The 16396-nt window shown below is 40.4% G+C and overlaps 1 protein-coding gene across 1 annotated transcript in view; it reads left to right on the top strand.

Annotated features, from left to right (window-relative positions):
• LOC306780733 (chitinase-3-like protein 1) overlaps positions 1 to 15453 on the top strand; it is a gene marked incomplete at both ends in the record, with an annotated part of 28054 nt that extends 12601 nt beyond the window's left edge. The window contains 2 exons of the mRNA XM_079273168.1: positions 15102 to 15306; positions 15393 to 15453. Of these exons, the coding sequence (XP_079129294.1) occupies positions 15102 to 15306; positions 15393 to 15453 (266 nt within the window). The remainder of the gene's footprint in view (positions 1 to 15101; positions 15307 to 15392) is intronic.
• Between the last annotated feature and the right edge of the window lie 943 nt (positions 15454 to 16396).

Genomic DNA, 16396 nt, shown 5'->3' with positions numbered 1-16396 from the left:
CCACAACAATGCCCACTACCACAACTCCCCCTACCACAACTACAACAATGCCCACTACCACAACAACTCCCCCAACAACAACAATGCCAACTACCACAACTCCCCCAACAACAACTACAACAATGCCCACTACCACAACAACTCCCCCAACCACAACAATGCCCACTACCACAACTCCGCCTACCACAACCACAACATTGCCCACTACCACAACTCCCCCAACCACAACAATGCCCACTACCACAACTCCCCCTACAATGACCACAACTACAACAATGCCCACTACCACAACAACTCCCCCTACAACGACCACAACAATGCCCACTGCCACAACTCCCCCTACAACGACCACAACAATGCCCACTACCACAACAACTCCCCCAACCACAACAATGCCGACTACCACAACTCCCCCTACAACGACCACAACAACTCCCCCTACCACAACTACAACAATGCCCACTACCACAACAACTCCCCCTACAACAACCACAACAATGCCCACTACCACAACAACTCCCCCAACCACAACAATGCCCACTACCACAACAACTCCCCCAACTACAACAATGCCCACTACCACAACTCCCCCAACCACAACAATGCCCTCTACCACAACTCCCCCAACTACAACAATGCCCACTACCACAACTCCCCCAACCACAACAATGCCCTCTACCACAACATCTCCCCCAACTACAACAAAACCCACTACCACAACAACTTCCCCAACGACAACAATGCCAACTACCACAACTCCCCCAACAACAACTACAACAATGTCCACTACCACAACAACTCCCCCAACCACAACAATGCCCACTACCACAACTCCGCCTACCACAAACACAACATTGCCCACTACCACAACTCCCCCTACAACGACCACAACAACCCCCCCTACCACAACCACAACATTGCCCACTACCACAACAACTCCCCCTACAACGACCACAACTCCCCCAACCACAACAATGCCCACTACCACAACTCCCCCTACAACTCCCCCAACTACAACAAAACCCACTACCACAACAACTCCCCCAACGACAACAATGCCAACTACCACAACTCCCCCAACAACAACTACAACAATGTCCACTACCACAACAACTCCCCCAACCACAACAATGCCCACTACCACAACTCCGCCTACCACAACCACAACATTGCCCACTACCACAACAACTCCCCCTACAACGACCACAACATTGCCCACTACCACAACAACTCCCCCTACAACGACCACAACTCCCCCAACCACAACAATGCCCACTACCACAACTCCCCCTACAATGACCACAACTACAACAATGCCCACTACCACAACAACTCCCCCTACAACGACCACAACAATGCCCACTGCCACAACTCCCCCTACAACGACCACAACAATGCCCACTACCACAACAACTCCCCCAACCACAACAATGCCGACGACCACAACTCCCCCTACAACGATCACAACAACTCCCCCTACCACAACTACAACAATGCCCACTACCACAACAACTCCCCCTACAACAACCACAACAATGCCCACTACCACAACAACTCCCCCAACCATAACAATGCCCACTACCACAACTCCCCCTACCACAACTACAACAATGCCCACTACCACAACAACTCCCCCAACAACAACAATGCCAACTACCACAACTCCCCCAACAACAACTACAACAATGCCCACTACCACAACAACTCCCCCAACCACAACAATGCCCACTACCACAACTCCGCCTACCACAACCACAACATTGCCCACTACCACAACAACTCCCCCTACAACGACCACAACAACCCCCCCTACCACAACCACAACATTGCCCACTACCACAACTCCCCCAACCACAACAATGCCCACTACCACAACTCCCCCTACAATGACCACAACTACAACAATGCCCACTACCACAACAACTCCCCCTACAACGACCACAACAATGCCCACTGCCACAACTCCCCCTACAACGACCACAACAATGCCCACTACCACAACAACTCCCCCAACCACAACAATGCCGACTACCACAACTCCCCCTACAACGACCACAACAACTCCCCCTACCACAACTACAACAATGCCCACTACCACAACAACTCCCCCTACAACAACCACAACAATGCCCACTACCACAACAACTCCCCCAACCACAACAATGCCCACTACCACAACAACTCCCCCAACTACAACAATGCCCACTACCACAACTCCCCCAACCACAACAATGCCCTCTACCACAACTCCCCCAACTACAACAAAACCCACTACCACAACTCCCTCTACCACAACAACTCCCCCAACTACAACAAAACCCACTACCACAACTCCCTCTACCACAACAACTCCCCCAACTACAACAATGCCCACTACCACAACTCCGCCTACCACAACCACAACATTGCCCACTACCACAACTCCCCCTACAACGACCACAACAACCCCCCCTACCACAACCACAACATTGCCCACTACCACAACAACTCCCCCTACAACGACCACAACTCCCCCAACCACAACAATGCCCACTACCACAACTCCCCCTACAATGACCACAACTACAACAATGCCCACTACCACAACAACTCCCCCTACAACGACCACAACAATGCCCACTGCCACAACTCCCCTTACAACGACCACAACAATGCCCACTACCACAACAACTCCCCCAACCACAACAATGCCGACTACCACAACTCCCTCTACAACGACCACAACAACTCCCCCTACCACAACTACAACAATGCCCACTACCACAACAACTCCCACTACAACAACCACAACAATGCCCACTACCACAACAACTCCCCCAACCACAACAATGCCCACTACCACAACTCCCCCTACCACAACTACAACAATGCCCACTACCACAACAACTCCCCCTACCACAACTACAACAATGCCCACTACCACAACTCCCCCAACAACAACAATGCCCACTACCACAACTCTCCCAACAACTACTCTGACACCCAATACCCCAATTAACAATCTAGGAAATGATTGTAATGGAAAGAGCAATGGGCTATTTTTTGTCCCTAACGAACAGCAATATTTTTTCAACTGCACTGCTGGTACAGGCACCAAGCAAAAGTGCCCAAACAATGAGTCCTTCGATAAACAAACGAGCATGTGCATTGTCGCCATGAATTTTAAAAAAGCCTGATAATGGATATACCATAATTTTTCAGGCCACACTACTTCATCCAGCTGACTTTTCACAGCTTCGATACATTCAAGGTAACATGAGGTTTTTCAACCACGAGTTCTGATTAGTGCTTAGTCTGCACTTTCTTTACTCCATGTAGGGTACAAGTTGTTCTTGCCACTCTGCAAGTAGTTTTGTTACTTTTCCAGTAGCCATTTTCCTTAATAGATGACACGTAACTTTTCGAGTTCACTGCGAGTTCACATTGAGGACACAAAGTTCAAATGCATATTTTTACCATTACATAATCTACTCTTGATAAATTTACGCATCAAATGACAGCACTAATATTTTCAGAGGGCTTTCCATAAGCTTATTGTGCCCACTGAATTGCCAAAACAATGACAAAATAGATAAATATATTTTACTACCTTCTCTTTTGAGCTAGCAAACAACCAAACTATGCATTTAGGTCATTATCAAACTTTCACGTAATTATGTACTTTCATCAATTTGTACATGTTAAATGTGGCAATGTATATCAATATACAATATTATTTTATTGATACTATGCATACTATGAACAACTTGTACCGTGTGTTTGCAATTGTGTTCCTGTTGTTACCTTTTAATTTAAAACAGTCAGGTGTGTATGTTCTTGTTTATTTCACTGGCATCCTTATATTTGACATGCCTTAATTATACGGTTGTTGCATATCTATGTAATTATGGGTGTGTCTAACCCGATTGTATGGGTTTGTTCTCTGATTGAATAGGCTCATGTGCATTGATTTAAGACGTCACCACCCAACTCCTGCAACCACTATAATTAACGGACAAGTATTTGTGCATCATAATTGACAATAAGTTGATCCAGAAAAGCTAGCAGAGTCTCTTTTGTCTCTTTTGCATTTAAAATATTCCACCCTCTGATTTTTGCCTCAGACAACCATTAATTAAAACTTACAGTTATAAATTCTCTTTCATACCTTTTGCCATCTAACTGCTCAACTCTGTAAAGTACAGGTAGTATCAGCACATCTCCAACCATGCCTCTTCTTTTGGTTGTATATGTATGAATGTGTATGTTATTATATGGTGGTGTTGTTATTGGTACTGTGGCAAAATCAATTACCCCTCAGGGACAAATAAAGATCTTGAACTTGCGTGATGGGATTTGTCTGAAATAATGGTTTTGTTCTTTAGTTGTTCTCGGTTGTTTATGAGATAATAGACACACTAAACAGTGAAAACAAGCTGCCTTCCTGGAACTCGTGAAAAAGCAATTGAAATGATGGCATGAAGTAGAAGTCAAATGAGCAAATCAAAAAGCTATGAATACTGCCATTCTTAGACCAGTCAACAGCACTATGTTGTTTTAAAATGTTTTCCACTCACTCAGTTTGCTCGACCGACAAACTAAAACAATACTGGCACACAGAAAACGTCTACGAAAGAACAAATACATCTCTGATCTGCTGCTACCTTATGAACCATCCCGACCCCTCAGGTCGTCTGGGACCGGTCTACTATCTGTTCCCAGAGTCAGAACTAAACATGGAGAAGCAGCATTCAGTTTTTCTGCTCCACATATCTGGAACAAAAGCTGCAGGTCTGCTGAGACCCTCAGCTCATTTAAATCAAGATTGAAGACTTTTCTGTTTGCTGCTGCCTTTAATTGAACCACATTCAATTCATATATGAATCAATTTCCTGCATTTCTGCATTTTACGACTGCATTTTATTTCTTGCACTGTTTTTTAATGTTTTAATGAATGTTCTTAATTGTTTTTAAATCTCCTTTTCTTTTGCCCTATGTTTTGATGCTTTTAATGGTTTTATGTGAAGCACTTTGAATTACCTTGTTGTTGAAATGTGCTATACAAATAAACTTGCCTTGCCTTGCCTTACTAAAAAGCTACTGTGAATAGTCTCTGTTCAACAGAAGCAATACAATTCGTTGAACTGTTAATCAGATAAAGACCTGCTGCAGATGGAAACCAATTGGATTGTTTTACTTGATGCTTCAGTATATCCGGGTTCAAATGAAGAAATAGATAATAAACCCTTTACATAAATAACTTTCTTAAAAGGTACTTGTAGCTATTTATTCAATGTTAGTATTCAGTTATTTTAATCATTTGAGATGTTTGCTTATTCAGATTAGATTGTTTTGATACATTTAGATAGCTTTTTCTTTTGATGGTCATTCATTTAGTTTAATTATTTTTTGTTGTTTAGTATACTTAGTCTTTTGGTTTGTTCATTTGTTCATGAATTGGGTAACAATGTGGGCACTTGCCGTTATATATAGGAGTAGGCAGGTACAGGACCAGCATGCACCAGGGTAGGCCTCTGGTTTGTTTTACCAGAGCAGGAGAGGCAGCGACCAAGAGGAAGATACTGACCATCTATCAACAGTTCTGTTACACAAGACAAACCACACACAACCAGCAGGTCTGAAGAGAAGTACACAGTACCCAGGCCTGAGTCAGTGTAATATATAGGCTGGTATAAAAATAGTGTATTATGTACTGTTATTGTACATATCAACTTTTATTTCAGACTCATGAGTCCATATAGTATCAAGTATATGTATATATACTTGAATGTATCTTCAAGTTTGGATTGAGTGTAACATTGATAATGACAATGTATTGTGTCAGTTTAAAGATGATTGCACCTGGTTTTGTCCCTCGGACAATGACATTTTACAGCTGTCAACACAATTCCAAACAGCACAGACAGATATCTGTCAGTCATCCATCAGTCATAGTAGAGAGTGAATGCTTCTTTCACCATCGTTATCTTTAAAGATAAAGATAAATCAGGAACAGTTGCTATTTGAATCCCTTTCCATTCCCTCTGCCCCTATTGAGCGCGTCTTCACTGGAATGCCATAAAAGACAAGTTGCATGAGACCTAAGATGCCATCCTTTGGTAAAAGGAAAATGCTATTCGATAGTTCAGCCCAAATTAAAGAAAATATCCTCATAAGAGTCTACAGCCAGCGGCACTTTGGGTTTAATGCTCGCATCTGTATGTGTAGCGGTGCACAGAATGATGTCACACAGGCTCAATCTGGTGCTACACATTTAATGAAAATGTTCTGCAAAATACAAAAATATGCATTTAGGTATCCAGTCGCTCCACAGCGTTTTCTACTTCTGTCCTGTACACAGAGATTCTCATCCTCTCGTGAGACTTCCCTGTTGCTCTCGTCACAGACGCTGCTCATGTCGCAACATTGACACCTACTGGCGATCCACTGTAGCTGGTGATGAATAACACTGTACCCTAAATTGTAATACGAAATATAATAAATTCTCTTAACTTACATTACACCCAAAAATGATTGTACTTACTGAACTACGCATGACGTATTGCGCCACATATGTATTCTCCCAATGACAATGCTAACATGCATTGAGTTTAGCGTGTAAGCATGCTAAACATCATTGCTAATTACTATTACAGCTGAGGCTGATGAAAATTAAACCAGGCCCAGGATGAAATTGGTTGATAACCTAATGTTGGAGCTAGATAAAAAAATGTATGGTATCACCTATACCACATGTGTCAAACTCAAGGCCCGTGGGCCGAAACCGGTCCGCCACATCATTTTATGTGGCCCGCGAATCCGCCAGCAAAAAAAAAATGAATTCTTTTTTTTTTCTGGAAAAATAATTAAAAGTTACACTTGAAAATAAAAGTATCCCCATGGGCGAAATTATGAGATAGAAAGTTGAAATTATGAGATAGCATGTTGTCTGTGTACCGACATTAAAACTATCACAACAGGTGGACAGGAGAGGCAACAGCCCGAAAAGCGGTTTTCTAACAATTGAAAAAGATCGACAAATAATCCCAAAATGTCCACGAAGAGAAAAATTGATGCAGAGGGAAGAAAATGTAATGAAAGATGGGAAAGCGAATACATGTTTGTGCTTCAAGGAGAACAAACGGGTCTGTCTTCTGTGTTATAAGGCAGTGTCGGTGATGAAGGAATACAATTCACGACGTCGGCATTTTGACACCAAACACGGAGCTAAATTTAGCCTCCAAGAAAAACATCAAATTGTCCAAGAATTAAAAGGCAGACTGCAATCACAGCAGAATATATATCTACACAAGCTACAGCCCAGTGCATGCTAAAGGTATGTGAGCAGTGCTCCGGCCAGATACAGACTTTTACAAATGTCAGTTTGTGAAGAAACACCATCGCAGACCGAGTTCATGAACTAGCAGCAATCTAACAACACAGCTAGCTAAGAGACGAGCAGGTACTTGTATTTTTAATGATCTGTTGATGAAAGCACAGACAACACGGATACAGAGCATCTATCCATGTTTCTAAGACCTGACTCTCAGTGAGGAGCTCTTGGATGTAGCTGCCATGCACAGGACGACGACAGGGAGGGACATTAGTGATGCAGAGAGGTGACAAAAATAGCTTTGAACAAAGTTATTGTTATAACTTGTGTTTGATATTTGTCTTTGTTATTTTCGTTAATAGTTTGATCTTTGACAGAGTAATGTGGGTTTCTTAACCCTCAATTAAAATGATTTATGTTATAATAACAGAAATGTGTTTAAATATCATTTTTCATTTGTATAACTGCATGTACAATATTTCTACACTTGAATAAACAACAATCAAATGCAGAGAGTTATTTAACAATATGTTAGGGAGAAAAAGATCGACAAATAATCCCAAAATGTCCACGAAGAGAAAAATTGATGCAGAGGGAAGAAAATGTAATGAAAGATGGGAAAGCGAATACATGTTTGTGCTTCAAGGAGAACAAACGGGTCTGTCTTCTGTGTTATAAGGCAGTGTCGGTGATGAAGGAATACAATTCACGACGTCGGCATTTTGACACCAAACACGGAGCTAAATTTAGCCTCCAAGAAAAACATCAAATTGTCCAAGAATTAAAAGGCAGACTGCAATCACAGCAGAATATATATCTACACAAGCTACAGCCCAGTGCATGCTAAAGGTATGTGAGCAGTGCTCCGGCCAGATACAGACTTTTACAAATGTCAGTTTGTGAAGAAACACCATCGCAGACCGAGTTCATGAACTAGCAGCAATCTAACAACACAGCTAGCTAAGAGACGAGCAGGTACTTGTATTTTTAATGATCTGTTGATGAAAGCACAGACAACACGGATACAGAGCATCTATCCATGTTTCTAAGACCTGACTCTCAGTGAGGAGCTCTTGGATGTAGCTGCCATGCACAGGACGACGACAGGGAGGGACATTAGTGATGCAGAGAGGTGACAAAAATAGCTTTGAACAAAGTTATTGTTATAACTTGTGTTTGATATTTGTCTTTGTTATTTTCGTTAATAGTTTGATCTTTGACAGAGTAATGTGGGTTTCTTAACCCTCAATTAAAATGATTTATGTTATAATAACAGAAATGTGTTTAAATATCATTTTTCATTTGTATAACTGCATGTACAATATTTCTACACTTGAATAAACAACAATCAAATGCAGAGAGTTATTTAACAATATGTTAGGGAGAAAAAGATCGACAAATAATCCCAAAATGTCCACGAAGAGAAAAATTGATGCAGAGGGAAGAAAATGTAATGAAAGATGGGAAAGCGAATACATGTTTGTGCTTCAAGGAGAACAAACGGGTCTGTCTTCTGTGTTATAAGGCAGTGTCGGTGATGAAGGAATACAATTCACGACGTCGGCATTTTGACACCAAACACGGAGCTAAATTTAGCCTCCAAGAAAAACATCAAATTGTCCAAGAATTAAAAGGCAGACTGCAATCACAGCAGAATATATATCTACACAAGCTACAGCCCAGTGCATGCTAAAGGTATGTGAGCAGTGCTCCGGCCAGATACAGACTTTTACAAATGTCAGTTTGTGAAGAAACACCATCGCAGACCGAGTTCATGAACTAGCAGCAATCTAACAACACAGCTAGCTAAGAGACGAGCAGGTACTTGTATTTTTAATGATCTGTTGATGAAAGCACAGACAACACGGATACAGAGCATCTATCCATGTTTCTAAGACCTGACTCTCAGTGAGGAGCTCTTGGATGTAGCTGCCATGCACAGGACGACGACAGGGAGGGACATTAGTGATGCAGAGAGGTGACAAAAATAGCTTTGAACAAAGTTATTGTTATAACTTGTGTTTGATATTTGTCTTTGTTATTTTCGTTAATAGTTTGATCTTTGACAGAGTAATGTGGGTTTCTTAACCCTCAATTAAAATGATTTATGTTATAATAACAGAAATGTGTTTAAATATCATTTTTCATTTGTATAACTGCATGTACAATATTTCTACACTTGAATAAACAACAATCAAATGCAGAGAGTTATTTAACAATATGTTAGGGAGAAGTTAGTTATCGTCTTACAGTTACAACCGGCCCTTTGAGGGCGACCGTGATGCTGATGTGGCCCAGAGTGGAAATGAGTTTGACACCCCTGACCTATACTGTAAGTTATTGCAATTCATACTAAAGGGGACATGAATATGCATCTAGTAGATATTGGGATACTGTGTTGCAGTCAGGATCAAAGGGGTAGACCAACTTTCTGACCAACATTGCCATCCATTGTACCAAGCTGCTGGCATGGCTAAAATTCCAAATGAAGTAGAAGTGTATCTTACTTTTAAAATCAGATGTGGCATATTCCTTTTCTATAGTTGCTCTGTGAGTCACTGTGAAATCACACCAGTTTATATGAGGAATCACTCAGGGACAGCTGATGAAGCAGTATTTTTCAGCCTGCCCCAATCAGAATGCTGTGCTGGTCAATATACAGTAGAATAGCAGTGACTAATACCAATGACCACTGTAAATACACGGTTCAGTACCGTCTGTCACGAGAGAATAGTAACAACAAGGTGGTAGGTAACCCAATTAGGTGTGTGCTATTTGCTTGGTTATTTATAACTTATACTACTATATACTGTTAGATCCTGGGGTTTCTCTGGCCCGATACGGGGCTACCTACTGACTCAGCTCTCTATTAAAAGATTGGCGAGCTGGTGTTCTTGCGAGGAAACTCGCCTGGCTCTGCTAACTACCGTTACTCCTGACGTCTACCCTGCTTCCTCCGGTAAATGCGCACTCGGCCGAGGGGCCACCCTGGCCCCGGGCGCTCCTACCAGTCGCGTCAGTTATGGCAGCTTCCCTCTTTTGGATCCGGGCTCTTGGTAAATTGCCAGGTTTGGTTTTAACGGCTAGGATTACATCTAAAACCGTAAAGGATTGTTAAGTGGATAGGTCACTAGGATAACCATTCAGAACTCAGTTGTTAGACATACAATAGATTTAACTTTTTACTGCCACGAGGAACTTTTACTACTTCAGCAAAATGAATGCACTTGAGAAATTTACTTTAAATGCAGATTAGATATTTATTGCAGGATATATGGTAGGGGCTCAGCTACATCTTACATAAAAATAATACTATACTTGATTCGATTCGTTACTTTAATTTTCTTCTTAGATTATACTCATTAGTTTCGATGCCGAGTCGGCTCGGTTGGAGCTGGATTTCATAGGTGCGATGAAAAGTTATTTTGGAGTTGTTAGGAGCGAAGGTCTGGCCAGACCCTCCGGCTCCTCCTGCTCAGCCAACGGAGTCCGTTCAGCGATCCTTCAGACTCAGTACAAAGTCTTTAAGGCGGCTGTGTCCATCCGTTGTCCAGTTGTTAAAGTCAAGCAGGGGGGAGAGGTGATTCTCCGTCTTTCAATCTTTGTCCACGAACGGCGGTCTTCTTTCCGTGAACAGAGACGAAGTCCTCCGACGCGGCTGTCGAACGAGGTCCAGTGTTTCTCCATGGATGGCTCGGTCGGCGTCCCGTCGTGAATTCCCGTCTTGCTGTTTGCAAGTTACTTCTTTTATAACCCTTTTGGGCTGCCTCTCCCCTCTCTTCCCCAACACGTCCTCCCTCAGCCCATGATTAACATGACATCATTGATTTGGTGCATGTGCTTCGAAAAGTACCTAACTTTTGTGTGTGTGCATGAGGAAATCACCCCAACTTCCATGTGTTGGCGCTTACTCAATCAAGCCCTGCGCGTGTGTCTGGGTGTTCAACATCTGTTGTACTTCCCCTTTCTCCGTACTTTCTACACCCACAGACTGCACTCTCCTCAGATACACTTATTATTATTATTATCAGGTTTACATTCATTTGTTAAAATCACTTTACATTTGTTATGTAATACACGCTTGCTTTAAAATGATTATTAGATTTCATCCGTTAAACTATAATTGTGCGCTTTATGTCCCTTTAGCCTAATTTACATAACGAACATGTATTCCCTCATTTAAGGCAGCTTCCCTGGGATCTCAACTCTTTTTGACAATACTTATAACTTTGGCATTGAAGTGTGGGTGTGTTGTTGTTGGTGAATTTGTGACATGTGTAATTAGACATTTCTTACATGACAATGGTCCTCTTCCCAATTACTACTGATTGTAGCCTTGCTCTGTGAATGTATTGTTACTACTTTGACAATTACTAACAATTAACTTGACGTACTTACGTCGTATCACGTCATATGAAGTTGTTTTAAAAATATTTTTTGATTACAGGAAGTATATTACCAAATGCCCAGGAACTACAGGTCAAAAGCAACCGTTTGACTGATCATGCCAGAGAAACAACTGGGCCATTCTACAGAATTTATCCAATTCAGTTGGAGATGGAAACATCTTGAAATAAATATGTAATTTTCGCCAAACTTTGTAGGTTTGTAAATTGTATAATATCCAAGGAATGAATGTTTCTCTTATAGCTTGCAGACTTGTATTTTTCCTTTATTTGGTGCATGTGTGTTGTGAAAAAAGAAGGGTCTTTCTGACATGGACCTTTCTCCCAACGGACCCGGTAGTGGGTCCACCCCTGTAGTTACATTTTGTGTATTTTTAGGATTTTATCAAAGCCTATGTTACTTTAGCTACAATTTGCAGATTGAGTGACTTACATGTCTGCAGCAATGATTAACATCCAGAGAGTCACAGTGATCCGCTTGGAGAGACAGACAGGCCACCATATTGGCTCGGCCTGAAATTCTGCTCAAAGCGGCCTCCTAGTAGAACGTCTTCTACTACTCTGTAGTGCAGAGTAGTAGAAGATGTTCAGTTGCATCAATATTCATAGATCTTGGTTATATTGGTGATATTGCCGTTGAAATTAAGATGATATACTACGAAAGGATAAAATATATATTTTTTCATTTGTTGCATCTCCATTTACTCTGGAATAAGTTTACCCTCAAAGGAATCACAAATTCTTAAGTTTTCTTTTTTCTCACCTTTCAAAAGAGACCAGAAATATGCATATAATCATTATGGTCTATAGGAGCAACTCCTGATTCTTTTTTTCCATGATATATATACAGTATTCTTTTCTCAAATTTTATTTCGGATTTCATTAGATATTATAATAGTAAACATCTAAGATTTGCACACTTAAATCAATGCTTTTTAAATTTGTTTTTTGGTTGTGGGACAGCAGTTTGCTTCTCGGTAGAATGGCCCAAATATGTTGTCATAGTTCTTCTTTTTTTCAATGACGTGTTTTTTTGTTTTTCCCTGAAAAGTTCAACATAAATAAACATAAATAAAGCTTTGCGAGATTAAAATTAATCAGATATGATGAAAAAAGAAGTGAAACCGTCGTTTGCCACCGTCCTTTGGTTGTTCTTTAACTGAGTACTTAGCTTAATCTATCAAAATGAAGAGCTTTTGAGGGCCCTGAATCAATCTCTGGTGCACATTTATAATGATCACTCAGTCCCCCTATTAGACAGAAAGACATTTGAACATAGTGGCAAAGGAACTGGCATTAGGTGACTGTTCCGCTGTCCCACATTCCATCAGTGTATAATTAGCACATTGGAACATTGCCGTAATTATCCCCACGCTAGTTAATTGCCTTTGTTGCAGCTCCATTTACTCTGGAATACGTTTACCCTCAAAGGAATCACAAATTCTTAAGTTTTCTTTTTTCTCACCCTAAAAAGAGACCAGAAATATGCATATAATCCTTATGGTCTATAGGAGCAACTCCTGATGGTTTTTGTCCATGATATTTATTTATTTGTTTTTGAGAGGCATAGGGCTAGGGGTAAAAAGGTTAAGGGAGAGTTAAGTGTAAACTAACATGGAGTTTACAATAAAATGTCTTAAAATTTGCATAACTGCTAAAGTTTTGCTTATTTTCACAATCCTGTCACAACTGAAACTCCAGCATGTTTTGATAGTTATAATGTTAGATCATTTTTAGCCTTCCTTAAAGATGCTCGTTGGCACACAAGATGCTTGTTGGCACACGTTTAGCAAGCACAGTTCTGAACAGTTGGACAAACAACAACATTTTCTGCAATTACACCTAAACAATCTGCTTGATTGCAGAAAACAGGCGTTTGGTAGTAACGTTCCTTAAAGTTGCACTCTGATTTTCTGACTTTTAAACACATTTATTTCAAAATGTTGGGACCTATCTACTCACCATGCAACCATGATCTAATGTGGGGGTGTTACTATCAATCTCTGGTGCACATTTATAATTATGGTCTCTCAGTCCCTCTATTAGACGGAAATAACCTCCTTAACAGACTTGTCAGACTTGAACCTGGTGTAAAGTGCCTGGCATGAGGTGATAGTTCCACTGTCCCACATTCCATCAGTGTACTGGAACATTGCCGTAATTATCCCCACCCTAGTTAATTGCCAAACCCTTTCAGCCATCCATCACAGTAGAGAGACAGTATATGCTTCGTTCAATCATATTTTTAAGTATCTTTTATTCTGATTTTAACAAACCACATTTTCATTAATGTCTTTGCAGTTGCCATGTATATTTCTATACTTGCTCAATCTCTCAAATTAGCTGAACTAATCACATTTTAGGGAGAAGGTTGTAATCAGCTTACACTGTGCAGACTTTTTCTTTTTTAATCTAGTTGAATTTAATGTTATCACTAATGTCCTATACACTTAATACCTATACTTTTGACATTCAATAGCTGTATGTTGTCGTTGTGTTGTATTTAAAGTTTTGGTTGGAATCGGCGGGTGGGCGTTATTCTTCTGCATCAACGCCGTGGTCGGGACGGAGTTATAAGCAATATCCGCCATGTAAGTGCAATGCAGAGCAACGGCAATCAGCCATTGGGGCAGACATAGCGGTTTTATATCTATGGAGACACACATACTGGGACTCTGCATACTAAACATGTTTGTCTATTTCTTCTGCTTATCTACATAGTGACAACATGTGCAAGCTCACTCTAATTACAGGTAAGATACGCTTGTCAAGTTAATTTTTCCAGAAATGTTTACTACCTCCAAATAACAAAAGCACATTTTCTCACTTACCTCCATTGGTATCTAGCTATGCAGAGTTTTTGTTTACTTTACCCATGTTTCTGTCCCTCAGACTACAGTGAGAATTAATGGAATTTGGTTTGTGTTGCCACCGAAAGATTGCAATTCAAAAATTCACTGGCAACTCTTTTTAGAAACAGTGTCTCTATTACTCTGGATAATCCACTCAACACAGTGTTGATTATCCATAACACACATTGCTGTTGAATTATTAAAATGTAAAATGAAATTCCCTTCTCCTTCAATGTATTGTGGTGGATGGAGAAATGTAATTGAGTAATATCTCATTAACTGGGACAAATAAAACCAAACCTAACTGTATTGCTGGAGACGAGTAGAAGTTTGTGAGAAAACCTGTGGATTATATGTTGTAATTTGGGTGAACTGACCTGTTAAACTTGATTTTTAACCCACTTTGAAGGTCTCTGTTTGATCATCTCCAGCGTTGGTAAGTATATAACATGCATTAATCATAATCAACAGTATTATCAGTCGATAAACAATGACTTATTAAAACCATCATTATTTTCTTCCATGTCTCAGCCTCCTCCTCCAGGCTGGTGTGTTACTATAACAGCGAGGCTGGAAATAGAGAGGGGGATGGGAAGTTCACGACTTCAGATATCGATCCGAACAAGTGTACACATCTGATCTATGCCTTTTCTGACATTAACAACCAAAATGAGCTGGTGCCCAGCAATGCAACTGACTTACAACACTATCAGGCATTCAATGAACTCAAAACCAGGTCAGTGCTTTAGCCTATACCGTTTGTGGAAATGTTGATTTTGGGTCTTGTCAAACAATCATTACGAAACCTTTATGCTCCCACAGCAATCCACAGCTCAAAACCCTGCTGGCGGTTGGAGGCTTGACCTCCAACACACAGAAGTAAGTTACTGACATGAACATGTCGGCCCTTTTTGTGTCCGTGCAAAGACAAATGTAAGCAGCACTTCAACATGCTGGTATTTTGCTGAACAAAAAACATGCTTTGCCCAATGATGATGTGATTTTGTGCTTTGCACAGCATGCATGGTGCATTGTTTCATACAAATGAGGTGGCACAAGGACAGATGCTGACATTTGATTACCTACATAAGTTAATTTCATGATTCAATCAGCACATGCAAAATAGCCTATGGGATGAAAATATTAAAAATTTACATAATAATGTAAGTACACTAAAATATAGTTCAACAAGCAGAAATATTTATACCTGGTATTTTCATTACATCATGTGAAACCAAAAGCAGGTTGGTGGAAAAGAATCACACAGATGTGCACATACAAGTGGTCAGTATTCTTGGTATCGTCAAACACCAAATGTGTTTAAAGATGTTTGTGGTTGTATTAAAATAATTAATCTCAATTCTTTTCATTTAATTTCATTATGTGACATTGTCACCCTAAAATTAAATTGAATAAAGTTGTATGTTGAAAATGATTGGGTGTTTGCATTAATGCAAACTGAATGCAACCAGATGAACACCTTAAAAGGACAGTTGTAGTTGTTTCATCAAGTTTAAACCAAAATGTTTCGTCATAATTAAACCCCACAAAGCATACATGTAATCAGAATATTAGAATTGTCTCAACACAAACAGATAGATAAATCAATTACAGACCGGTGCCATTAAACACTCAAATAAAACAAAGTAAACCAACCCAATTGTGCCAAAAAAACACGAACAAATCAATTGCAATGTCTTTCAGGAGATCATGACTCGCTTACTCAAGATAATTCTGAGCAGTTTCATGGAACTGCTGTTTATTTTTTTGAAAAACATTTTTTATCGAGATTGCTAAATAGCACTACAGGTATGATAACAAAATGT

This window comes from Melanostigma gelatinosum (genome assembly GCF_949748355.1).
Source record: "Melanostigma gelatinosum genome assembly, chromosome: 8".
NCBI lineage: Eukaryota > Metazoa > Chordata > Actinopteri > Perciformes > Zoarcidae > Melanostigma > Melanostigma gelatinosum.
The sequence above is the reverse complement of the archived record's forward strand: the minus strand, read 5'-3'. Positions and strand labels throughout refer to the sequence as shown.